General features: G+C 54.5%; 1 protein-coding gene across 2 annotated transcripts in view; it reads right to left on the reverse strand.

Moving 5' to 3' along the window:
* Positions 1–26,121, reverse strand: part of LOC140407745 (E3 ubiquitin-protein ligase MARCHF4-like) — a 409,595-nt gene extending 383,474 nt beyond the window's left edge. For both annotated transcript variants that reach the window (XM_072495033.1, XM_072495034.1), the window contains exon 1: positions 25,135–26,121. In XM_072495033.1, coding sequence (XP_072351134.1) covers positions 25,135–25,518 — 384 coding nt within the window. In that variant the 5' untranslated portion in view covers positions 25,519–26,121. The remainder of the gene's footprint in view (positions 1–25,134) is intronic.
* Between the last annotated feature and the right edge of the window lie 678 nt (positions 26,122–26,799).

Consider the following 26,799-nt stretch of genomic DNA (forward strand, 5'->3'; position numbering starts at 1 on the left):
GGCCTGATGGGATCTACCCCAGAATACTGAAGGAGGCTGGAGAGGAAATTGCTGAGGCCTTGACAGAAATCTTTGGATCCTCGCTGTCTTCAGCGGATGTCCCGGAGGACTGGAGAATAGCCAATGTTGTTCCTCTGTTTAAGAAGGGTAGCAAGGATAATCCCGGGAACTACAGGCCGGTGAGCCTTACTTCAGTGGTAGGGAAATTACTGGAGAGAATTCTTCGAGACAGGATCTACTCCCATTTGGAAGCAAATGGACGTATTAGTGAGAGGCAGCACGGTTTTGTGAAGGGGAGGTCGTGTCTCACTAACTTGATAAGAGTTTTTCGAGGAGGTCACTAAGATGATTGATGCAGGTAGGGCAGTGGATGTTGTCCATATGGACTTCAGTAAGGCCTTTGACAAGGTCCCTCATGGTAGACTAGTACAAAAGGTGAAGTCACGCGGGATCAGGGGTGAGCTGGCAAGGTGGATACAGAACTGGCTAGGCCATAGAAGGCAGAGAGTAGCAATGGAAGGATGCTTTTCTAATTGGAGGGCTATGACCAGTGGTGTTCCACAGGGATCAGTGCTGGGGCCTTTGCTGTTTGTAGTATATATAAATGATTTGGAGGAAAATGTAACTGGTCTGATTAGTAAGTTTGTAGACGACACAAAGGTTGGTGGAATTGCGGATAGCGATGAGGACTGTCGGAGGATACAGCAGGATTTAGATTGTTTGGAGACTTGGGCGGAGAGATGGCAGATGGAGTTTAATCCGGACAAATGTGAGGTAATGCATTTTGGAAGGTCTAATGCAGGTAGGGAATATACGGTGAATGGTAGAACCCTCAAGAGTATTGAAAGTCAAAGAGATCTAGGAGTACAGGTCCACAGGTCACTGAAAGGGGCAACACAGGTGGAGAAGGTAGTCAAGAAGGCATACGGCATGCTTGCCTTCATTGGCCGGGGCATTGAGTATAAGAATTGGCAAGTCATGTTGCAGCTGTATAGAACCTTAATTAGGCCACACTTGGAGTATAGTGTTCAATTCTGGTCGCCACACTACCAGAAGGATGTGGAGGCTTTAGAGAGGGTGCAGAAGAGATTTACCAGAATGTTGCCTGGTATGGAGGGCATTAGCTATGAGGAGCGGTTGAATAAACTCGGTTTGTTCTCACTGGAATGAAGGAGGTTGAGGGGAGACCTGATAGAGGTCTACAAAATTATGAGGGGCATAGACAGAGTGGATAGTCAGAGGCTTTTCCCCAGGGTAGAGGGGTCAATTACTAGGGGGCATAGGTTTAAGGTGAGAGGGGCAAGGTTTAGAGTAGATGTACGAGGCAAGTTTTTTACGCAGAGGGTAGTGGGTGCCTGGAACTCGCTACCGGAGGAGGTGGTGGAAGCAGGGACGATAGTGACATTTAAGGGGCATCTTGACAAATACATGAATAGGATGGGAATAGAGGGATACGGACCCAGGAAGTGTAGAAGATTGTAGTTTAGTCGGGCAGCATGGTCGGCACGGGCTTGGAGGGCCGAATGGCCTGTTCCTGTGCTGTACATTTCTTTGTCCTTTGTTGTGCCGGTCAATGTATATGCGCCAAATTTGGATGACGGGGATTTTATAAAGAGGGTGCTGGGAAGATTCGGGACCTGGATTCACACAGGCTGATTATGGGAGGGGATTTTAATAAGGTTTAATGATCCAAGCCTGGGCCGGTCATGCTCGAGAACGGGCAAGGTGCCCGCAATGGCAAAGGAGCTGAAAGGGTTCACAGAGTAGATTGGGGGGGGGGGGGGGGGGGCGGGGGGGATCCATGGAGATTTAGGCAGCCCTGGGCCAAGGAATTTTCTTTTTACTCCCACGTACACAAGGTGTACTCCCGGATAGATTTCTTTGTCGTAGGTCGGGCCCTATTGGTGTGGGTGGTGGACACGGGGTACTCGGCGATTACGATCTCGGACCATGCTCCGCACTGGGTGGGCCTGCAGGTTAGTATGGATAGCAAGCAGCGCCCGCAATGGAGGTTGGATGTAGGGCTATTGGCGGACAAAGCAGTGTGCGAGAGGCTGAGGAAGTGCATGCTGAACTACCCGCAGGTAAACGATACGGGGGAGGTCTCAGCAGCGGTGGTCTGGGAAGCGCTGAAGGCAGTGGTGAGAGGAGAGCTGATCTCGATCCGGGCTCACAGGGACAGGACGGATAGGGCAGAAACGGACCGACTGGTAAAAGAGGTTGTACGAGTTGATAGGAGGTATGCGGGGGCTCCAGAGGCAGGGTTTTTAAGGGAACGCCGGAGGCTACAGGCGGAATTGGTTTGTTAACCACAGGGAGGGCAGTGGAACATCTCAGAAAGGTGAAGGGGGCGATTTACGAGCACAGGGAGAAGGCCAGCAGGATGCTTGCACAGCAGCTCAGAAAGAGGGAGGCAGCTAGAGCTATAGGGAAAGTTATTGATGGGGATGGGAACTTAGTTGGGGTCTCGGCGAGGGTGAGCAAGGCCTTTCAGGATTTTTACAACGGGTTGTACAGGTCGGAACCCCCTGGGGATGAGGCACTTTTTGGACGGGCTGACTTTCCCGAAGGTGGATGGGGAGCTGGTGGAAGGGCTGGGGGCCCCATTCGGGCTGGAGGAGATAGTGGAGGGTCTGAAGGCCATACAGTCGGGCAAGGCCCCGGGACCGGATGAGTACCCAGCAGAGTTCTATAAAATGTTTTCTGGAATATTGGGGCCGGTGGTGAAGGTCTTTAACGAGGCCAAGGAAAGAGTGGCTCTGCCCCAGACGATGTCACAGGCCATGATCTCACTCATTCTGAAAAGGGACAAGGACCCGGAGCTGTGTGGGTCTTATAGGCCGATTTCCTTCCTGAACGTAGATGCCAAACTTCTGGCCAAAATTTTGTTCTCCAGGATTGAGGACTGTGTACCGGACGTTATAGTGGAGGCTCAGACTGGGTTCGTTAAGGGCAAGCAGCTGGTGGTCTATGTAAGAAGGCTGCTAAATGTGATCATGATGCCCCCGGAGGGTAGGGAAGTTGAGGTGGTGGTCGCGATGGACGAGGAAAAAGCCTCTGACCGGGTCGAGTGGGATTACTGAGGGAGAAGGGGCTTTGTTGACGGGTTAGGCAAGTGTACGGACAAACAGGACGATTTCGGACTATTTCAGACTGCACCGAGGGACGAGACAGGGATGTCTCCTCTCCCCACTGCTGTTTGCCCTGGCGATAGAGCCGCTGGCTTTAGGGGAATTCGGCCGGGTTTCGGGGTATAAGCGAGGGGTCAGGACAGGTGACTGGGGGAACTGCCGTTCAGAGTGGTAGGGGACAGTTTCAGGTAACTGGGTATCCAAGTGGCGAGGGATTGGGACCAGCTACATAAACTGAACTTGGCCCGGTTGGTGAATCAGATGAAGGAGGATTTCCGGAGATGGGATGCGCTCCTGTTGTCTCTGGCGGGCAGAGTTCAATCGGTAAAAATGACGGTCCTCCCGAGATTCCTATTCATTTTCCAATGCCTCCCCATCTTCATCCCGCGGTCCTTTTTAAGCGGATCAATAAGATTATCGTGGGCTTTGTGTGGGGGGCAAGGCCCTGCGAGAGTCGGGGGGGGATGGAGGGCTGGCGCTGCCGAATTTCAGCAATTACTACTGGGCGGCTAACAGCCATGGTGAGGAGGTGGCTGGTGGGGGGGGAGCCGATGTGGGTGCGTATGGAGGAGGCGTCTTGTAAGGGCACAAGTCTGGGGGCGTTGGTAACAGCGCATCTGCCGTTCCCGCCGGCACGGTACTCCACCAGTCCAGTGGTAGTGGCAGCCCTGAGAGTCTGGGGGCAGTGGAGGAGACATGTGGGAGCAGAGGGGGCATCGGTATGGTCCCCAATCTGCGACTACCACCAGTTTGCCCCAGGGAGGATGGACGGGGGGGGTTCGAATTTAGCGGAGAGCGGGGATTGAGAGGATGGGGGACTTGTTCTTAGAAGGAAGCTTCCCGAGTATGAGGGCGCTGGAGAAGTTTGCATTGGCTGGGGGTGTTCTTTGAATAGGATGGGAATAGAGGGATACGGACCCCGGAAGTGTAGAAGATTGTAGTTTAATCGGGCAGCCTGGTCGGCACGGGCTTGGAGGGTCGAAGGGCCTGTTCCTGTGCTGTACTTTTCTTTGTTCTTTGTTCTTTGAAATAAATTCCGATATTTACAGGTGAAGCACTTTCTGCGGAGGCAGGTACCAACCTTCCCACTCCTGCCGCTAAGGGGGATTCAGGACAGGGTGGTCTCTAGAGGATGGATAGGAGAGTGTAGAAGTGCTGTGCTGTACATTTCTTTGTTCTTTGTTCACAGGAACAGGCCCTTCGGCCCTCCAAGCCCGTGCCGACTATGCTGCCCGACTAAACTACAATCTTCTACACTTCCGGGGTCCGTATCCCTCTATTCCCATCCTATTCATGTATTTGTCAAGATGCCCCTTAAATGTCACTGTCGTCCCTGCTTCCACCACCTCCTCCGGTAGTGAGTTCCAGGCACCCACTACCCTCTGCGTAAAAAACTTGCCTCGTACATCTACTCTAAACCTTGCCCCTCTCACCTTAAACCTGTGCCCCCTAGTAATTGACCCGTCTACCCCGGGGAAAAGCCTCTGACTATCCACTCTGTCTATGCCCCTCATAATTTTGTAGACCTCTATCAGGTTGCCCCTCAACCTCCTTCGTTCCAGTGAGAACAAACCGAGTTTATTCAACCGCTCCTCATAGCAAATGCCCTCCATACCAGGCAACATTCTGGTAAATCTCTTCTGCACCCTCTCTAAAGCCTCCACATCCTTCTGGTAGTGTGGCGACCAGAATTGAACACGATACTCCAAGTGTGGCCTAACTAAGGTTCTATACAGCTGCAACATGACTTGCCAATTCTTATACTCAATGCCCCGGCCAATGAAGGCGAGCATGCCGTATGCCTTCTTGACTACCTTCTCCACCTGTGTTGCCCCTTTCAGTGACCTGTGGACCTAGATCTCTTTGACTTTCAATACTCTTGAGGGTTCTACCATTCACTGTATTTCCCTACCTGCATTAGCCCTTTCAAAATGCATTACCTCACATTTGTCCGGATTAAACTCCATCTGCCATCTCTCCGCCCAAGTCACCAAACAATCTAAATCCTGCTGTATCCTCTGACAGTCCTCATCGCTATCCGCAATTCCACTAACCTTTGTGTCGTCTGCAAACTTACTAATCAGACCAGTTGCATTTTCCTCCAAATCATTTATATATACTACAAATAGCAAAGGTCCCAGCACTGATCCCTGTGGAACGCCACTGGTCACAGCCCTCCAATTAGAAAAGCATCCTTCCATTGCTACTCTCTGCCTTCTATGGCCTAGCCAGTTCTGTATCCACCTTGCCAGCTCACCCCTGATCCCGTGTGACTTCACCTTTTGTACTCGTCTACCATGAGGGACCTTGTCAAAGGCCTTACTAACATCCATATTGACAACATCCACTCCTGCTGTACCATCTGGGAACACACCTAGACGTAGTGGTAGGGCCCGTAAGGCAAAGAAGTTAGGCACGTAAGAAGTTGGCACGGGTGCAGGGCACAGTTTAGTTGTAGGGGGTAGGGCACCTATGTTAATCACAAAAATAAACTCACTGTTGAATTTGACTTGTAAGACTCTGTGCTATGTCCGGTGCCAGGGGGCTTGTGAGGGTGATTGAGTGGCGTAGTGGTGTACGAGCGGTTCAAGGTCTGTTCCGGATGTGCTGACCGTTTCCCCCCTGCCTCCCATAATCGGACACCGTTGGCCTCGGCACATCGACGCCAGCCACCCCACACGAGCATGTGGTGAAATATCCGTCACGAAGGCTGTGACCACCGGAGTGCATGGTTCAGCTATAGCCATGATTCAGACCTCGGCTGGCGAATCTGAGCACACAGCTCATCGCAGAGCGGGCTGTCATCATTCAACATGGCACTGATCACACCCGCTTACCCAATCATCACTGTGCAATCCCGTAGTGCCGCGATGGTAAGGTGATGTGGAATTGGTGCCGTGAACGCGGTGCGGGGGTGCTGTGTGGTGCCCGTGTGCAGGGCTGACGGTGCAAGTGGCAGTGTTCAGCGAATCCCACCCCCACAGTGCGTGAACCGTGCGGCCACCACGCTTCGCGTGCCCGCTGTCCGCGGCGGTGCCGTCGCGCAGCCTCCTGGGCATAACGAGCAGCCGGGCAGTGTCTGCGTCCTGCACCCCTCCTCCCACCCTGATGCGCCCCATCAGTCTCCTCCTCCGCATCCTCCTCTTCCCCGTCCCCCTCGTTCGCGTTAGCTCCGTTGCCGTCAGGTCCTCCCTCCGGCTCCTCCACAAGGTCATCTCTCCTCTGCATGGCAATGTTGTGCATCACACAGCAGACCACAACCATGCGACCGACCCTGTCGGGCCGGTACTGCAGGGCCCCCCCGGAGCGGTCCAGGCATCTGAATCGCATCTTCAGCAGCCCGAAGCACCGCTCCACCACACCCCTGGTTGCTGCATGGGCCTCGTTGTATAGGCTCTCCGCGTTGGTGTGAGGCCTCCGTATTGGCGTCATCAGCCATGACCTCAACGGATAGCCCCTGTCGCCCAGCAACCAGCCCCTCAGCCGGGGGGGGCATCCATCGAACATTGCGGGGATGAATGACTGTGCCAGAATGTAGGCGTCATGCACCCCCCCGGGGTACTTTGCACACAAGTGCATGATCTTCATGTGGGGGTCGCACACCACCTGAATGTTCATGGAGTATGCGCCCTTTCTGTTCATGAACACGTCCCTGCTGTCTGCAGGCGGGAGCATGGGGACGTGAACACCATCGATGACACCCTGGACCATCGGTATCCTGGCCACCCTGGCGAATCCACATGCCCGTGCTTCCTGCTGTGCTTGGTCCTCGGGGAATTTTATGTACCTGTCCGCGATGGCGTACAGGGCGTCGGTGACGGCCCTGATGCACCTGTGGACCGATGCCTGTGATATCCCGGATAGGTCCCCGCATGGCGTCTGGAAGGAACCGGTCGCATAATAGTTTAGGGCCACCGTCACCTTGACGGAGACTGGTATCGTGTGTCCTCCACCAGTTCCAAGTGGTGCGAGGTGCGCCACGAGGTGGCATATATGTGCGACCGTCTCCCTGCTGAACCGTAGTCTCCTCCTGTATGTGATGTCCGTTAGGGCCTCGAACGACATTCTGTCACGGTACACCCTCGGCCTTGCTGGACGCCTGTGGCGCCCTGGCACCACCATCAGTGGATCCTCCTCCTCCTCCTGCTCCTCCTCCTCCTGCTCCCCTCCAAGCACTTCCTCTGCATTCCTCGCCGTCTGGCGGTCAATGTTCCCCTCGGCATCCCCCTGTACATTGGGGTCCTGAGCGCCTGCGGCCTGCGCGGCGACGACGGGCCACTCCGCGGCCATCCCCTCTGCTGCACCGGCGACCGCTGCATCTGCAGCCACTGTGGGCCGTCCGACTCTACGCTGTCGGATGGCAAACTCCAGAGCTGCGGCTCCAACCACGGCAGTGAACATCGCTGTCTGGTTGGCATACATGGTGATCTGCAGGAGGGTGGTGGGGGGCAGAGAAACGACATGTTACACGGAGGTTCTTCCACACCTCGCCAGCCGGGCTGCATGGGATCCCTGTGTGTCCCGGTGGCCTGGTCGCGCTGCAGACACGCAGCCAGCCTAACACCTGGTCACTATCTGTGTCCAACGGTCAGTTCACACCGTACTCCTCCCAGTGTGCCAGTCGCCTGTGCCCATCAGCCACACGCACCCTGCGGCCTTGTCCTCGTCACCGTCCTGCCCTATCAGGGCGGCTGACATGTTGCATCTGCGGATGGACGATACCATCCACACTCTCCCACCCCCCCTCCCACCTCCACACTCTCCCTCACCCCCCCCCCCGCACACTCTCCCTCACCCCCCCCCACCTGCACACTCTCCCTCACCCCCCTCCCACCTGCACACTCTCCCTCACCCCCTCCCACCTGCACACTCTCCCTCACCCCCCTCCCACCTGCACACTCTCCCTCCCCCCCTCCCACCTGCACGCTCTCCCTCACCCCCCTCCCACCTGCACACTCTCCCTCACCCCCTCCCACCTGCACACTCTCCCTCACCCCCCTCCCACCTGCACACTCTCCCTCCCCCCCCCCACCTGCACACTCTCCCTCACCCCCCCTCCCACCTGCACACTCTCCCTCACCCCCCTCCCACCTGCACACTCTCCCTCACCCCCTCCCACCTGCACGCTCTCCCTCACCCCCCTCCCACCTGCACACTCTCCCTCACCCCCCTCCCACCTGCACACTCTCCCTCCCCCCCCCCACCTGCACACTCTCCCTCACCCCCCCTCCCACCTGCACACTCTCCCTCACCCCCCCTCCCACCTGCACACTCTCCCTCCCCCCCTCCCACCGCCACACTCTCCCTCACCCCCCCCCACCTGCACACTCTCCCTCACCCCCCTCCCACCTCCACACTCTCCCTCACCCCCCCCCACCTGCACACTCTCCCTCACCCCCCTCCCACCTCCACACTCTCCCTCACCCTCCTCCCACCTGCACACTCTCCCTCACCCCCCCTCCCACCTGCACACTCTCCCTCCCCCCCTCCCACCGCCACACTCTCCCTCACCCCCCCCCACCTGCACACTCTCCCTCACCCCCCCCCACCTGCACACTCTCCCTCACCCCCCTCCCACCTGCACACTCTCCCTCACCCCCCCCCACCTGCACACTCTCCCTCACCCCCCTCCCACCGCCACACTCTCCCTCACCCCCCTCCCACCGCCACACTCTCCCTCACCCCCCTCCCACCTGCACGCTGCTCCCTCACCCCCCTCCCACCTGCAAACTCCCCCTCACCCCCCCCCACCTGCACACTCTCCCTCACCCTCCTCCCACCTGCACACTCTCCCTCACCCCCCTCCCACCTGCACACTCTCCCTCACCCCTCCCCACCTGCACTCTCTCCCTCACCCCCCCTCCCACCTGCACACTCTCTCTCACCCCCCTCCCACCTGCACACTCTCCCTCACCCCCCTCCCACCTGCACACTCTCCCTCACCCCCCTCCCACCTGCACACTCTCCCTCACCCCCCTCCCACCTGCACACACTCCCACACCCCCCCTCCCACCTGCACACTCTCCCTCACCCCCCTCCCACCTGCACACTCTCCCTCAACCCCCCCACCTGCACACTCTCCCTCACCCCCCTCCCACCTGCACACTCTCCCTCACCCCCCTCCCACCTGCACACTCTCCCTCACCCCCCTCCCACCTGCACACTCTCCCTCACCCCTCTCCCACCTGCACACTCTCCCTCACCCCCCTCCCACCTGCACACTCTCCCTCACCCCCCTCCCACCTGCACACACTCCCACACCCCCCCTCCCACCTGCACACTCTCCCACACCCCCCCTCCCACCTGCACACACTCCCACACCCCCCTCCCACCTGCACACTCTCCCTCACCCTCCTCCCACCTGCACACTCTCCCACACCCCCCCTCCCACCTGCACACTCTCTCACCCCCCTCCCACCTGCAAACTCTCCCTCACCCCCGCCCCACCTGCACACACTCCCACACCCCCCTCCCACCTGCACACTCTCCCTCACCCCCTCCCACCTGCACACTCACCCACACCCCCCCTCCCACCTGCACACTCTCTCACCCCCCCTCCCACCTGCAAACTCTCCCTCACCCCCCCCCACCTGCACACACTCCCTCACCCCCCTCCCACCTGCACACTCTCCCTCACCCCCCTCCCACCTGCACACTCTCCCTCACCCCCCTCCCACCTGCACACTCTCCCTCACCCCTCTCCCACCTGCACACTCTCCCTCACCCCCCTCCCACCTGCACACTCTCCCTCACCCCCCTCCCACCTGCACACACTCCCACACACCCCCTCCCACCTGCACACTCTCCCACACCCCCCCTCCCACCTGCACACACTCCCACACCCCCCCTCCCACCTGCACACTCTCCCTCACCCCCCTCCCACCTGCACACACTCCCACACCCCCCTCCCACCTGCACACTCTCCCTCACCCTCCTCCCACCTGCACACTCTCCCACACACCCCCTCCCACCTGCACACACTCCCACACCCCCCCTCCCACCTGCACACTCTCTCACCCCCCTCCCACCTGCAAACTCTCCCTCACCCCCCCCCCCCACCTGCACACACTCCCACACCCCCCTCCCACCTGCACACTCTCCCTCACCCCCCCTCCCACCTGCACACTCTCTCACCCCCCTCCCACCTGCACACTCACCCACACCCCCCCTCCCACCTGCACACTCTCTCACCCCCCTCCCACCTGCAAACTCTCCCTCACCCCCCCCCCCACCTGCACACACTCCCACACCCCCCTCCCACCTGCACACTCTCCCTCACCCCCCCCACCTGCACACACTCCCACACCCCCCTCCCACCTGCACACTCGCCCTCACCCCCCCTCCCACCTGCACACTCTCCCTAACCCCCTCCTCCCACCTGCACACTCTCCCTCACCCCCCTCCCACCTGCACGCCGCTCCCTCACCCCCCTCCCACCTGCACACTCTCCCTCACCCCCCTCCCACCTGCACACTCTCCCTCATCCCCCCTCCCACCTGCAAACTCTCTCTCACCCCCCCCCCACCTGCACACACTCCCACACCCCCCTCCCACCTGCACACTCTCCCTCATCCCCCCTCCCACCTGCAAACTCTCCCTCACCCCCCCTCCCACCTGCACACTCTCCCTCACCCCCTCCCACCTGCACACTCTCCCACACACCCCCTCCCACCTGCACTCTCCCTCACCCCCTCCCCACCTGCACACACTCCCTAACCCCCTCCTCGCACCTGCACACTCTCCCTCACCCCCCCTCCCACCTGCACACTCTCCCTAACCCCCCCTCCCACCTGCACACTCTCCCTCACCCCCCTCCCACCTGCACACACTCCCTAACCCCCTCCTCCCACTTGCACACTCTCCCTCACCCCCCTCCCACCTGCACGCCGCTCCCTCATCCCCCCCCACCTGCACACACTCCCACACCCCCCCTCCCACCTGCACACTCTCCCTCACCCCCCCTCCCACCTGCACACACTCCCACACCCTCCCTCCCACCTGCACTATCCCTCACCCCCCCCTCCCACCTGCACTCTCCCTCACCCCCCCACCTGCACACTCTCCCACACACCCCCTCCCACCTGCACACCCTCCCTCACCCCCTCCCACCTGCACACTCTCCCTCACCCCCCCTCCCACCTGCACACTCTCCCTCACCCCCCCACCTGCACTCTCCCTCACCCCCCCCCACCTGCACACTCTCCCTCACCCCCCACCTGCACACTCTCCCACACACCCCCTCCCACCTGCACACCCTCTCTCACCCCCCTCCCACCTGCACACTCTCCCTCACCCCCCTTCCACCTGCACACTCTCCCTCACCCCCCTCCCACCTGCACGCCGCTCCCTCATCCCCCCCCACCTGCGCACTCTCCCTCACCCCCTCTCCCACCTGCACACACTCCCACACCCTCCTCCCACCTGCACTATCCCTCACCCCCCCTCCCACCTGCCCTCTCCCTCACCCCCCCCACCTGAACACTCTCCCACACACCCCCTCCCACCTGCACACCCTCCCTCACCCCCCTCCCACCTGCACACTCTCCCTCACCCCCTCCCACCTGCACACTCTCCCTCACCCCCCCCACCTGCACACTATCCCTCACCCCCCCTCCCACCTGCACTCTCCCTCACCCCCCCCCCCACCTGCACACTCTCCCTCACCCCCCCCACCTGCACACTCTCCCACACACCCCCTCCCACCTGCACACCCTCCCTCACCCCCCTCCCACCTGCACACTCTCCCTCACCCCCCTCCCACCTGCACACTCTCTCTCACCCCCCCCACCTGCACACTCTCCCTCACCCCCCCCCCCACCTGCACACTCTCCCTCACCCCCCCCACCTGCACACTCTCCCACACACCCCCTCCCACCTGCACACCCTCCCTCACCCCCCTCCCACCTGCACACTCTCCCTCACCCCCCTCCCACCTGCACACTCTCCCTCACCCCCCCACCTGCACACTCTCCCTCACCCCCCCCACCTGCACACTCTCCCACACATCCCCTCCCACCTGCACACTCGCCCTCACCCCCTCCCACCTGAACACTCTCCCTCACCCCCCCTCCCACCTGCATCCTCTCCCTCACCCCCCTCCCACCTGCACACTCTCCCACATCCCCCCTCCCACCTGCACACTCTCCCTCACCCCCCTCCCACCTGCACACTCTCCCTCACCCCCCTCCCACCTGCACACTCTCCCTCACCCCCCTCCCACCTGCACACTCTCCCTCACCCCCCCTCCCACCTGCACTCTCCCTCATCCCCCTCCCACCTGCACACTCTCCCTCACCCCTCCTCCCACCTGCACACTCTCCCTCACCCCCTCCCACCTGCACACTCTCCCTCACCCCCCTCCCACCTGCACACTCTCCCTCATCCCCCCTCCCACCTGCACACTCTCCCTCACCCCCCTCCCACCTGCACACTCTCCCTCACCCCCCTACCACCTGCACACTCTCCCTCACCCCCCTCCCAACTGCACACTCTCCCTCACCCCCCTCCCAACTGCACACTCTCCCTCACCCCCCTCCCAACTGCACATTCTCCCTCACCCCCCTCCCACCTGCACACTCTCCCTCCCCCCCTCCCACCTGCACACTCTCCCTCACCCCCCCTCCCACCTGCACACTCTCCCTCATCCCCTCTCCCACCTGCACACTCTCCCTCACCCCCCTCCCACCTGCACACTCTCCCTCACCCCCTTCCCAACTGCACACTCTCCCTCACCCCCCTCCCACCTGCACTCTCTCCCTCACCCCCCTCCCACCTGCACACTCTCCCTCATCCCCCTCCCACCTGCACTCTCTCCCTCACCCCCCTCCCACCTGCACACTCTCCCTCACCCCCCTCCCACCTGCACACTCTCCCTCATCCCCCTCCCACCTGCACTCTCTCCCTCACCCCCCTCCCACCTGCACACTCTCCCTCACCCCCCTCCCACCTGCACACTCTCCCTCATCCCCCCGTTTGCCGCAGCCTTCTCGGGGAAGCCGGCCCGGTCTCCAGGAGCTGCGGGACAGTCCGCTCACCTCCTCACTGGTCCGTGCTGGCTGACGAGTTTAAATAGCAGGTGTGAACGGCGACGGCGTGAACTGGGGTCACGCCGTCGGTACTTCGGCCCATCCGGCCCTGAGAATAGCGGGGATCCGGCCCTGAGAATAGCGGGGGTGCCGGAGAATCGCCTTTTTGGGTGTCTCGGGCGATTCTCCGGCCTGCGCCGCGCGGAACTCGACGGGCCCGTTCTCGCCGCTTGGGAGAATTGCGGGAGGGCGTCGGACCAGCGTCGCAGGAAAATCTGGTGACCCAGGCGATTCTCCCAACCGGCGCGGGAGCGGAGAATCGTGCCCGAGGTCTGGGAATTGAATATCCAAGGGTACACAATCTTTCGGAAAGATACGGTGAAAGGAGAAGGAGGTGGCGCAGCCCTGCTGGTGAGACAAGGGATCCGTGCTGGAATGAGAAATGCCATAAGCACCGTAGAACAAGATGTGGAATCAGTCTGGGCAGAAATAAGAAATAATAAAGGGAAGAAGTCCTTGGTTGGCGTAATCGGCAGGTCGCCAAACAGCAGCTCCGCAGTGGGGCACAGTATAAACCAGGAAATACAGGGAGCTTGCAAAAATGTTACGGCAATAATCATGGGTGATTTTAATATGCACATGGACTGGAGGAATCAAATTGGCAAGGGTAGCCTGGAGGCAGAGTTCACTGAATGTATTCAAGATTGTTTCCTGGAACAGTATGTTGGGGAACCAAAAAGGGAGGAGACGACTCTGGATTTGGTATTGTGTAATGAGGAGGGATTAATTAATGACCTCACAGTTAAGGATCCACTAGGCTATAGTATGGTAGAATTCAAATTTCAATTTGGAGGCAAAGTGGAGTCCCACACCAGTGTTCTGGAATTAAACAAAGGAAATTACATAAGCTTGAGGTCAGGTTTGGCCCATATAGACTGGGCAGGAAGACTGAAACGTAGGACAGCGGATGAGCAGTGGCAGATGTTTAAGGAGATACTCAATTCCTCACAACTAAAATATATCCCAGTGAGGAAGAAAGATGGGAAGAGGGGTAAAAAACATCCATGGCTAAACAAAATGGTCAAGGACATCATAAAGACAAAAACTAAGTTATGACATATTGCAAAGGCTAGTGGCAGGCTGGAAGATTGGGGAACTTTCAAAGATAAACAAAGGGATACTAAAAAAGTAATTTAAAAAAGCTAAGGTAAATTACGAAAAAAAACGCGCATAGAATATCAAAAAGGATAACAAAACCTTCCACAGGTACAATGAAGGGAAGAGAGTTACTCAGGTGAATGTTGGCCCCTTGGAAGATGAAACTGGTGAGTTAATAGTGGGGAACACAGAAATGGCAGAGATGCTAAGTCAATACTTTGTTTTCAAAGGGCCTCAGTTTTCAAGTGACTGGTTTAGCACACTGGGATAAATCGTTGGCTTTTAAAGCAGACCAAGGCAGGCCAGCAGCACGGTTCGATTCCCGTACCAGCCTCCCCGAACAGGCGCCGGAATATGGCGACTAGGGGCTTTTCACAGTAACTTCATTTGAAGCCTACTTGTGACAGGTAGAGGACACTAGTACCATTCCTATGGGAATGGACATTTCAGAGGGAATAGAAAGTGTGGAACTTGGAACAATCAGCATCAATAGGGAAACGGTACTCAACAAACTCTTGGGATTGAGGGCAGACAAGTCCCCAGGGCCTGCTGGCCTACATCCTAGGGTGTTAAAGGGACTGGTAGTGGAGATAATGGATCCATATTCCAAAATTCCATGAACACGGGAAAGGTTCCAGTGGATTGGAAAAATGCGAATGTAACGCCCTTATTCAAAATGGGAGGGAGGCAGAATGTGGGAAATTACAGACCAATTAGTTTAACATCTGTTGTTGGAAAATTGTTAGAATCAATTATCAAGGACGTAATATCAGGACATTTGGAAAGCCAAAGCGCTGTCCCTCAGAGTCAGCATGGTTTTACGAAGGGTAAATCATGTTTGACTAATTTGCTTGAGTTCTTCGAAGGTGTAACAAGCAAAGTGGATAATGGGAATCCGGTAGATGTAATATATCTGGGCTTCCGGCAGGCGTTTGATAAGGTGCCGCACAGAAGGTTAATTCACAAGGTGAGATCGCATGGGATTAGGGGAAATTTATTATCTTGGATAGAAGACTGGCTGAAGGACAGGAGACAGAGAGTCGGGGCAAATGGGTCTTTTTCTGGATGGCAAGATGTAACTAGTGGGGGGTCACAGGGTTCGGTCCTTGAGTCCCAGCTATTTACAATCTATGTTAATGACTTGCATACAAGGATAGAAGGTTCTGTAGCCAAATTTGCAGATGACACAAAAGTAGGTGGGACAGTAAGTTGTAATGAGGAAATAAGAACCTTACAAATGGATATAGATAGGTTAGGAGAGTGGGCCAAAATGTGGCAGATGGAGTTTAACGTGGATAAGTGTGAGGTCATGCATTTTAGTTGAAAAATGGGAAGGCAACTTATTATCTAAATGAGGAGAGACTTCGGGGAGCTCCGATGCAGAGGGATCTGGGGGTCCTGCATGAGTCACAGAAAACGAGCATGCAGGTACAGCAGATAATAAGGAAAGGAAATGGAATGTTGGCATTTATAGCAAAGAGAATTGAGAATAAAGGTAAGGAAGTGTTGCTGCAACTGTACAAGGCATTGGTAAGACCGCACCTGGAGTACTGTGCACAGTTTTGGTCCCCTTATTTGAGGAAAGATGTAGTGGTATTGGAGGCAGTTCAGAGGAGGTTCACTAGATTGATTCCAGAGGTATGGGGTTTGTCGTATGAGGGAAGATTGAACAGTTCAGGCCGATACTCTCTAGAGTTTAGAAGAATGAGGGGAGAGCTAATTGAGATATACAAGATGCTAAAAGGTATGAATAAAGTAATAATAATAATAATCACTTATTGTCACAAGTAGGCTTCAATGAAGTTACTGTGAAAAATCCCTAGTCGCCACATTCCGGTACGTGTTCAGGGAGGCTGGAACGGGAATTGAACCCGCGCTGCTGGTCATGTTCTGTATTACAAGCCAGCTGTCTTAGCTCACTGTGCTAAGATGTGGAGCAGACACTTCCTGTTGTGGCGCATTCGAGAACAAGAGGTCATAATCTTAGAATAAGAGGTTGCAAATTTAAAACAGATTTGAGGAGAAACTACTTCTCCCAAAGGGTTGTGAATTTGTGGAATTTGCTACCCCAGAGTGCGGTGGATGCTGGGAAAGTGAGTAAATTTAAGGAGTTAGACAGATTTTTAATTGGTAATGGGTTTAAGGCTTATGGAGAACGGGCAGGACGGTGGAGTTGAGGCCAGGATAGGATCAACCATGATTACATTGGGGGTGTTAGGCTCGGGTGGCTAAATTGCCGACTCCCGGTCCTAGTTATGTGTTCGAGGGAGGAGATACTCTGGCTGATTTCGCAATCCAGCTCTTGCTCTGTAACATTGTAGGTAGCAGATGAGGAACATATCAGCCATGCAGGATGGAGAGTTTCAGATACCTGGATAATTGGGTCTCATCCTGGGGTAGGTGGGGCCTCTACAAACGGGATGGTCTACACCTGGACCAGAGGGGTACTGATATCCTGGAGGGGAAATTGCTAATGCTCTTCGGGAGGGTTTAAACTAATTCAGCAGGGGTTGGGGAACCTGAATTGTAGCTCCAGTATACAGGAGGCTGAGAGTAGTGAGGTCATGAGTAAGGTTTCAAGGTTGCAGGAGGGTACCAGCAGGCAGGAAGGTGGTTTGAAGTGTGTCTACTTTAACGCCAGGAGCACCCGGAATAAGGTGTGTGAACTTGCAGCATGGATTGGTACCTGGGACTTCGATGTTGTAGCCATTTCGGAGACATGGATAGAGCAGGGACAGGAATGGTTGTTGCAGGTTCTGGGGTTTAGATATTTCAGTAAGCTCAGGGAAGGTGGTAAAAGAGGGTGAGGTGTGGCATTGCTGGTCAAGGACAGTATTACGGTGGCAGTAAAGACGTTTGATGAGGACTCGTCTACTGAGGTAGTATGGGCTGAGGTTAGACACAGGAAAGGAGAGGCCTCGGAAAAGTTCCAGAGATGTAGAGGAAAGGATTGTAAAGATGATTCTGGATAGGAGCGAAAGTAACAGGGTAGTTGTTATGGGGGACTTTAACTTTCCAAATATTGACTGCAAACGCTACAGTTCGAGTACGTTAGATGGGTCCGTTTTTGGATGTGTGCAGGAGGGTTTCCTGACACAGTATGCAGATAGGCCAACAAGAGGCAAGGCCACATTGGATTTGGTACGTGGTAATGAACCAGGCCAGGTGTTGGATTTGGAGGTAGGTGAGCACTTTGGTGATAGTGACCAGAATTTGGTTACGTTTACAGTAGCGATGGAAAGGGATAGGTATATACCGCAGGGCAAGAGTTATATCTGGGGGAAAGGCAATTATGATGCGATGAGGCAAGATTTAGGATGCATAGGATGGGGAAGGAAACTGGAGCTTGTTCAAGGAACAGCTACTGCGTGACCTTATGTACCTGTCAGGCAGGGCGGAAGTGGTCGAGCGAGGGAACCGTGGTTTACTAAAGTAGTTGAATCACTTGTCAAGAGGAAGAACATAGAACATAGAACATAGAAAATACAGCACAGAACAGGCCCTTCGGCCCACGATGTTGTGCCGAACCTTTGTCCTAGATTAATCATAGATTATCATTGAATTTACAGTGCAGAAGGAGGCCATTCGGCCCCTTGAGTCTGCACCAGCTCTTGGAAAGAGCACCCTACCCAAACTCAACACCTCCACCCATCACCAAGGGCAATTTGGACATTAAGGGCAATTTATCATTGGCCAATTCACCTAACCCGCACATCTTTGGACTGTGGGAGGAAACCGGAGCACCCGGAGGAAACCCACGCAGACACGGGGAGGACGTGCAGACTCCGCACAGACAATGACCCAAGCTGGAATCGAACCTGGGACCATGGATCTGTGAAGCAATTGTGCTATCCACAATGCTACCGTGCTGAATGGAGGCTTATGTAAAGATGAGACATGAAGGTTCAGTTAGGGCGCTTGAGAGTTACAGGTTAGCTAGGAAGGACCTAAAGAGAGAGCTGAGAAGAGCCAGGAGGGGACATGAGAAGTCTTTGCCAGGTAGGATCAAGGATAACCCTAAAGCTTTCTATAGATATGTCAGGAATAAAAGAATGACTAGGGTAAGAGTAGGGCCAGTCAAGGACAGTAGTGGGAAGTTGTGCGTGCAGTCCAAGGAGATAGGACAGTTGCTAAATGAATATTTGTCGTCAGTATTCACACAGGAAAAAGACAATGTTGTCGAGGAGAATACCGAGATACAGGCTACTAGACTAGACGGGCTTGAGGTTCATAAGGAGGAGGTGTTAGCAATTCTGGAAAGTGTGAAAATAGTTAAGTCCCCTGGGCCGGATGAGATTTATCCTAGGATTCTCTGGGAAGCTCGGGAAGAAATTGCTGAGCCTTTGGCTTTGATCTTTGTGTCATCATTGTCTACAGGAATAGTGCCAGAAGACTGGAGGACAGCAAATGTTGTCCCCTTGTTCAAAAAGGGGAGTAGAGCCCGGTAACTATAGACCAGTGAGCCTTACTTCTGTTGTGGGCAAAGTCTTGGAAAGGTTTATAAGAGATAGGGTGTATAATCATCTAGAAAGGAATAATTTGATTAGGGATAGTCAACACAGTTTTGTGAAGGGTAGGTCGTGCCTCACAAACCTTATTGAGTTCTTTGAGAAGGTGACCAGACAGGTGGATGAGGGTAAAGCAGTTGTTGTGGTGTATATGGATTTCAGTAAAGCGTTTGATAAGGTTCCCCATGGTAGGCTAGTGCAGAAAATACGGAGGCATGGGATTCAGGGTGATTTAGCAGTTTGGATCAGAAGTTGGCTAGCTGTAAGAAGACAAAGGGTGGTGGTTGATGGGAAATGTTCAGACTGGAGTTCAGTTACTAGTGGTGTACCACAAGGATCTGTTTTGGGGCCACTGCTGTTTGTCATTTTTATAAATGACCTGGAGGAGGGCGTAGAAGGATGGGTGAGTAAATTTGCAGATGACACTAAAGTCGGTGGAGTTGTGGACAGTGCGGAAGGATGTTGCAGGTTACAGGGGGACATAGATAAGGCTGGACTGGGCTTGGCTGAGAAGTGGCAAATGGGAGTTTAATGCAGAAAAGTGTGAGGTGATTCATTTTGGAAGGAGTAACAGGAATACAGAGTATTGAGCTAATGGTAAGATTCTTGGTAGTGTGGATGAACAGAGAGATCTCGGTGGCCATGTACATAGATCCCTGAAAGTTGCCACCCAGGTTGAGATGGTTGTTCAGAATGAGTATGGTGTGTTAGCTTTTATTGGTAGAGGGATTGAGTTTCGGAGCCATGAGGTCATGTTGCAGCTGTACAAAACTTGATGCGGCCGCATTTGGAGTATTGCGTGCAATTCTGGTCGCCGCATTATAGGAATGATGTGGAAGCATTGGAAAGGGTGCAGAGGAGATTTACCAGGATGTTTCCTGGTATGGAGGGAAGATCTTATGAGGAAAGGCTGAGCGACTTAAGGCTGTTTTCGTTGGAGAGAAGAAGGTTAAGAGGTGACTTAATTGAGGCATACAAGATGATCAGAGGATTAGATAGGGTGGACAGTGAGAGCCTTTTTCCTCGGATGGTGATGTCTAGCACGAGGGGACATAGCTTTAAATTGAGGGGAGATAGATATAAGACAGATGTCAGAGGTAGGTTCTTTACTCAGAGAGTAGTAAGGGCGTGGAATACCCTGCCTGCAACAGTCGTGGACTCGCCAACACTAAGGGCATTCAAATGGTCATTGGATAGACATATGGACGATAAGGGAATAGTGTAGATGGGCTTTAGATTGGTTTCACAGGTCGGCGCAACATCGAGGGCCGAAGGGCCTGTACTGCGCTGTAATGTTCTATGATAGAATGGCAGAACAGACTCAATGGGCCGAATGGCCTAATTCTCCTCCTATATCTTATGAACTTGTACAAGACATTAGTGAGGCCACACTTGGAATATTGTGTACAGTTCTGGTCACCCTATTGTAGAAAGAATATTATTAAAGTTAAAGAGTGCAGAAAAGATTTACTAGGATGCTATCGGGACTTGATGGTTTGAGTTAAAATGTAAATAATCTTTATTGTCACAAACAGGCTTACATTAACAGCGCAATGAAGTTACTGTGAAAAGCCCCTAGTCGCCACATTCCGGAGCCTGTTCAGGTACACAGAGGGAGAATTCAGAATTCTCAGCTGGTACGGGAATTGAACCCGCGCTGCTGGCCTTGTTCTGCATCACAAACCAGCTGTTTGGCCCAAAAAGCTAAGCCAGCCCCTATTGTAAGTTATAAGGAGAGGCTGGATGGCTGAGACTTTCCCCCCTGGATCGTAGGAGGCTTACAAAGAACAAACAAAGAACAAAGAAATGTACAGCACAGGAACAGGCCCTTCGGCCCTCCAAGCCCGTGCCGACCATACTGCCTGACTAAACTACAATCTTCTACACTTCCTGGGTCCGTATCCTTCTATTCCCATCCTATTCATATATTTGTCAAGATGCCCCTTAAATGTCCCTATCGTCCCTGCTTCCACTACCTCCTCCGGTAGTGAGTTCCAGGCACCCACTACCCTCTGCGTAAAAAACTTGCCTCGTACATCTACTCTAAACCTTGCCCCTCTCACCTTAAACCTATGCCCCCTAGTAATTGACCCCTCTACCCTGGGGAAAAGCCTCTGACTATCCACTCTGTCTATGCCCCTCATAATTTTGTATACCTCTATCAGGTCGCCCCTCAACCTCCTTCGTTCCAGTGAGAACAAACCGAGTTTATTCAATCTCTCAACAAAGAACAAAGAACAAAGAAATGTACAGCACAGGAACAGGCCCTTCGGCCCTCCAAGCCCGTGCCGACCATACTGCCCGACTAAACTACAATCTTCTACACTTCCTGGGTCCGTATCCTTCTATTCCCATCCTATTCATATATTTGTCAAGATGCCCCTTAAATGTCCCTATCGTCCCTGCCTCCACTACCTCCTCCGGTAGTGAGTTCCAGGCACCCACTACCCTCTGCGTAAAAAACTTGCCTCGTACATCTACTCTAAACTTTGCCCCTCTCACCTTAAACCTATGCCCCCTAGTAATTGACCCCTCTACCCTGGGGAAAAGCCTCTGACTATCCACTCTGTCTATGCCCCTCATAATTTTGTATACCTCTATCAGGTCGCCCCTCAACCTCCTTCGTTCCAGTGAGAACAAACCGAGTTTATTCAATCGCTCCTCATAGCTTATGCCCTCCATACCAGGCAACATTCTGGTAAATCTCTTCTGCACCCTCTCTAAAGCCTCCACATCCTTCTGGTAGTGTGGCGACCAGAATTGAACACTATACTCCAAGTGTGGCCTAACTAAGGTTCTATACAGCTGCAACATGACTTGCCAATTCTTATACTCAATGCCCCGGCCAATGAAGGCAAGCATGCCGTATGCCTTCTTGACTACCTTCTCCACCTGTGTAGCCCCTTTCAGTGATCTGTGGACCTGTACTCCTAGATCTCTTTGACTTTCAATACTCTTGAGGGTTCTACCATTCACTGTATATTCCCTACCTGCATTAGCCCTTCCAAAATGCATTACCTCACATTTGTCCAGGTTAAACTCCATCTGCCATCTCTCCGCCCAAGTCTCCAGACAATCTAAATCCTGCTGTATCCTCAGACAGTCCTCATCGCTATCCGCAATTCCACCAACCTTTGTGTCGTCTGCAAACTTACTAATCAGACCAGTTACATTTTCCTCCAAATCATTTATATATACTACAAAGAGCAAAGGTCCCAGCACTGATCCCTGTGGAACACCACTGGTCACAGCCCTCCAATTAGAAAAGCATCCCTCCATTGCTACCCTCTGCCTTCTATGGCCTAGCCAGTTCTGTATCCACCTTGCCAGTTCACCCCTGATCCCGTGTGACTTCACCTTTTGTACTAGTCTACCATGAGGGACCTTGTCAAAGGCCTTACTGAAGTCCATATAGACAACATCTACTGCCCTACCTGCATCAATCATCTTAGTGACCTCCTCGAAAAACTCTATCAAGTTAGTGAGACACGACCTCCCCTTCACAAAACCGTGCTGCCTCTCACTAATACGTCCTTTTGCTTCCAAATGGGAGTAGATCCTGTCTCGAAGAATTCTCTCCAGTAATTTCCCTACCACTGAAGTAAGGCTCACCGGCCTGTAGTTCCCGGGATTATCCCTGCCACCCTTCTTAAACAGAGGAACAACATTGGCTATTCTCCAGTCCTCCGGGACATCCCCTGAAGACAGCGAGGATCCAAAGATTTCTGTCAAGGCCTCAGCAATTTCCTCTCCAGCCTCCTTCAGTATTCTGGGGTAGATCCCATCCGGCCCTGGGGACTTATCTACCTTAATATTTTTTAAGACACCCAACACCTCGTCTTTTTGGATCACAATGTGACCCAGGCTATCTACACCCCCTTCTCCAGACTCAACATCTACCAATTCCTTCTCTTTGGTGAATACTGATGCAAAGTATTCATTTAGTACCTCGCCCATTTCCTCTGGCTCCACACATAGATTCCCTTGCCTATCCTTCAGTGGGCCAACCCTTTCCCTGGCTACCCTCTTGCTTTTTATGTAAGTGTAAAAAGCCTTGGGATTTTCCTTAACCCTATTTGCCAATGACTTTTCATGACCCCTTCTAGCCCTCCTGACTCCTTGCTTAAGTTCCTTCCTACTTTCCTTATATGCCACACAGGCTTCGTCTGTTCCCAGCCTTTTAGCCCTGACAAATGCCTCCTTTTTCTTTTTGACTAGGCCTACAATATCACTCGTCATCCAAGGTTCCCGAAAATTGCCGTATTTATCTTTCTTCCTCACAGGAACATGCCTGTCCTGTATTCCTTTCAACTGACACTTGAAAGCCTCCCACATGTCAGATGTTGATTTGCCCTCAAACATCCGCCCCCAATCTATGTTCTTCAGTTCCCGCCTAATATTGTTATAATTAGCCTTCCCCCAATTTAGCACATTCATCCTCGGACCACTCTTATCCTTGTCCACCAGTACTTTAAAACTTACTGAATTGTGGTCACTGTTACCGAAATGCTCCCCTACTGAAACATCTACCACCTGGCCGGGCTCATTCCCCAATACCAGGTCCAGTACCGCCCCTTCCCTAGTTGGACTGTTTACATATTGTTTTAAGAAGCCCTCCTGGACGCTCCTTACAAACTCTGCCCCGTCTAAGCCCCTGGCACTAAGTGAGTCCCAGTCAATATTGGGGAAGTTGAAGTCTCCCATCACCACAACCCTGTTGTTTTTACTCTTCAACCCTGTTGTTTTTACTCTCCTCATAGCTAATGCCCTCCATACCAGGCAACATTCTGGTAAATCTCTTCTGCACCCTCTCTAAAGCCTCCACATCCTTCTGGTAGTGTGGCGACCAGAATTGAACACTATACTCCAAGTGTGGCCTAACTAAGGTTCTATACAGCTGCAACATGACTTGCCAATTCTTATACTCAATGCCCCGGCCAATGAAGGCAAGCATGCCGTATGCCTTCTTGACTACCTTCTCCACCTGTGTTGCCCCTTTCAATGACCTGTGGACCTGTACTCCTAGATCTCTTTGACTTTCAATACTCTTGAGGGTTCTACCATTCACTGTATATTCCCTACCTGCATTAGCCCTTCCAAAATGCATTACCTCACATTTGTCCGGATTAAACTCCATCTGCCATCTCTCCGCCCAAGTCTCCAGACAATCTAAATCCTGCTGTATCCTCAGACAGTCCTCATCGCTATCCGCAATTCCACCAACCTTTGTGTCGTCTGCAAACTTACTAATCAGATCAGTTACATTTTCCTCCAAATCATTTATATATACTACAAACAGCAAAGGTCCCAGCACTGATCCCTGTGGAACACCACTGGTCACAGCCCTCCAATTAGAAAAGCATCCCTCCATTGCTACCCTCTGCCTTCTATGGCCTAGCCAGTTCTGTATCCACCTTGCCAGTTCACCCCTGATCCCGTGTGACTTCACCTTTTGTACTAGTCTACCATGAGGGACCTTGTCAAAGGCCTTACTGAAGTCCATATAGACAACATCTACTGCCCTACCTGCATCAATCATCTTAGTGACCTCCTCAAAAAACTCTATCAAGTTAGTGAGACACGACCTCCCCTTCACAAAACCGTGCTGCCTCTCACTAATACGTCCATTTGCTTCCAAATGGGAGTAGATCCTGTCTCGAAGAATTCTCTCCAGTAATTTCCCTACCACTGAAGTAAGGCTCACCGGCCTGTAGTTCCCGGGATTATCCTTGCTACCCTTCTTAAACAGAGGAAGAACATTGGCTATTCTCCAGTCCTCCGGGACATCCCCTGAAGACAGCGAGGAGTGATCTTACTGAGGTCTATAAAATAATGAGGGGCTTGGATAAGTTAGATAGTCAACATCTTTTCCCAAAGGGAGGGGAGTCTAAAACTGGAGAGCCTAGGTTTAAGGTGAGAGGGGAGAGATACAAAAGGGTCCAGAGGAGCAATGTTTTCACACACAGGGAGGTGAATGTCAGGAACGAGCTGCCAGAGGCAGTTTTAGAGATGGGTACAATTTTGCCTTTTCGAAAGCATTTAGACAGCTCTATGGGAAAGATGGGTATAGAGAGATGTGGGCCAAATGCGGGCTCGTGGGACTAGCTTAGAGATAAAAACTGGGCGGCACGGACAAGCTGGGCCGATGGGTCTGGTGCATGCTCTAAACCTCTCTGACTCTATTCTAACTTATGAATTTATTAATAACGTGCCATAATACTTTTCCTGGAACAATGCCCTTTGAAGTTGGGGAGCGGAGGGATGAGGGACCCAGGAGAGTTGGAAGCATGGTTAGGATTGAAGATCACTCACCTGCTCTGAACCCTGGAAACAGATGCGACACTGGGGAGATCTACATCCACTGCTGCTGCTGCTGACAGACATCCTGTCCTCGCACTTCCTGCGGTAAAATTCCTCCGGTGAGGGGCTCACCATGGACATGGGCTGTTCATGGCCATTGTATTCCTGCTCCTGAGGGTACTCCTCCCCTGCCCAGGCACCACATGCCCGCCACTTGCTGCCTTTGCCAGCCGGAGGCACTGTGTTGTTGTTGGACGGGACCCCGTTGTTGATCGGCCGGGAGATTTGGTCATAATGCATCACAGGAGATGGAGGAGGGGGGCGCCGGAGTAAAAAAACCTGCAGGTCACTGAACAACATGCGGCAGCGGCACTTGAGCCGGACTTGGCGCAACATCTGTGAATTGTGAGCCAACAATGTGCCCTGAGCGACGGAACCAATGACTGGCCAGGGTCCCTAAGACAGACTGGACCGAGCCCGGGGTGCCTGAGACCAAGTCCGGGGTCCCGGAGACTGAGCCAGGGTCCCTGGTATGGAGCCCGGGGTCCCTGAGACTGAGCCCGGGGTCCCTGAGACTGAGCCCGGGGTTCCTGAAACTGAGCCCGGGGTCACTGAGACTGAGTCCGGGGTCCCTGAGACCGAGGTCACTGGGACTGAGCCAGAGGTCCCTGAGTTCGAGCCTGGGGTCCCTGAGACTGGGCCCGGGGTCACTGGGACCGAGCCCGGGGTGCCTGAGACCAAGTCCGGGGTCCCGGAGACTGAGCCAGGGTCCCCGGTATGGAGCCCGGGGTCCCTGAGACTGAGCCCGGGGTCCCTGAGACTGAGCCCGGGGTTCCTGAAACTGAGCCCGGGGTCACTGAGACTGAGTCCGGGGTCCCTGAGACCGAGGTCACTGGGACTGAGCCAGAGGTCCCTGAGTTCGAGCCTGGGGTCCCTGAGACTGAGCCCGGGGTCACTGGGACTGAGCCCGGGGTCCCTGAGACTGAGCCCGGGGTCCCTGAGACTGAGCCCGGGGTCACCGGGACTGAGCCCGGGGTCACTGAGACTGAGCCCGGGGTCACTGGGACAGAGCCCGGGGTCCCTGAGACTGAGCCCGGGGTCCCTGAGACCGAGCCCGGGGTCACTGGGACTGAGCCCGGGGTCACTGAGACTGGGCCCGGGGTCGCTGGGGCTGAGCCCGGGGTCGCTGAGACTGAGCCCGGGGTCACTGGGACAATCACGGGGTCGCTGGGACTGAGCCCGGGGTCGCTGGGACTGAGCCCGGGGTCGCTGGGACTGAGCCCGGGGTCACTGGGACTGAGCCCGGGGTCACTGGGACTGAGCCCGGGGTCACTGGGACTGAGCCCGGGTCACTGGGACTGAGCCCGGGGTCACTGGGACTGAGCCCGGGGTCACTGGGACTGAGCCCGGGGTCACTGGGACTGAGCCCGGGGTCACTGGGACTGAGCCCGGGGTCACTGGGACTGAGCCCAGATTTGGGAATCAGGACTCGGTCTGGTCGGTTTCCCGCTTCCCCCGGGTGAGCGCCGGCCTCCGGAGAAATTCATCCTCATTTAATCCGGTTTCGAAATGGATCAGCGGGAGGCGCAGCTCCGCCTGGGCTCCGGCTCCGCCTGGGCTCCGGCTCCGCTCCGCCTGGGCTCCGGCTCCGCCTGGGCTCCGGCTCCGCTCCGCCTG

The sequence above is a fragment of the Scyliorhinus torazame genome, chromosome 2 (assembly GCF_047496885.1).
Source record: "Scyliorhinus torazame isolate Kashiwa2021f chromosome 2, sScyTor2.1, whole genome shotgun sequence".
NCBI classification, from domain to species: Eukaryota; Metazoa; Chordata; class Chondrichthyes; order Carcharhiniformes; family Scyliorhinidae; genus Scyliorhinus; species Scyliorhinus torazame.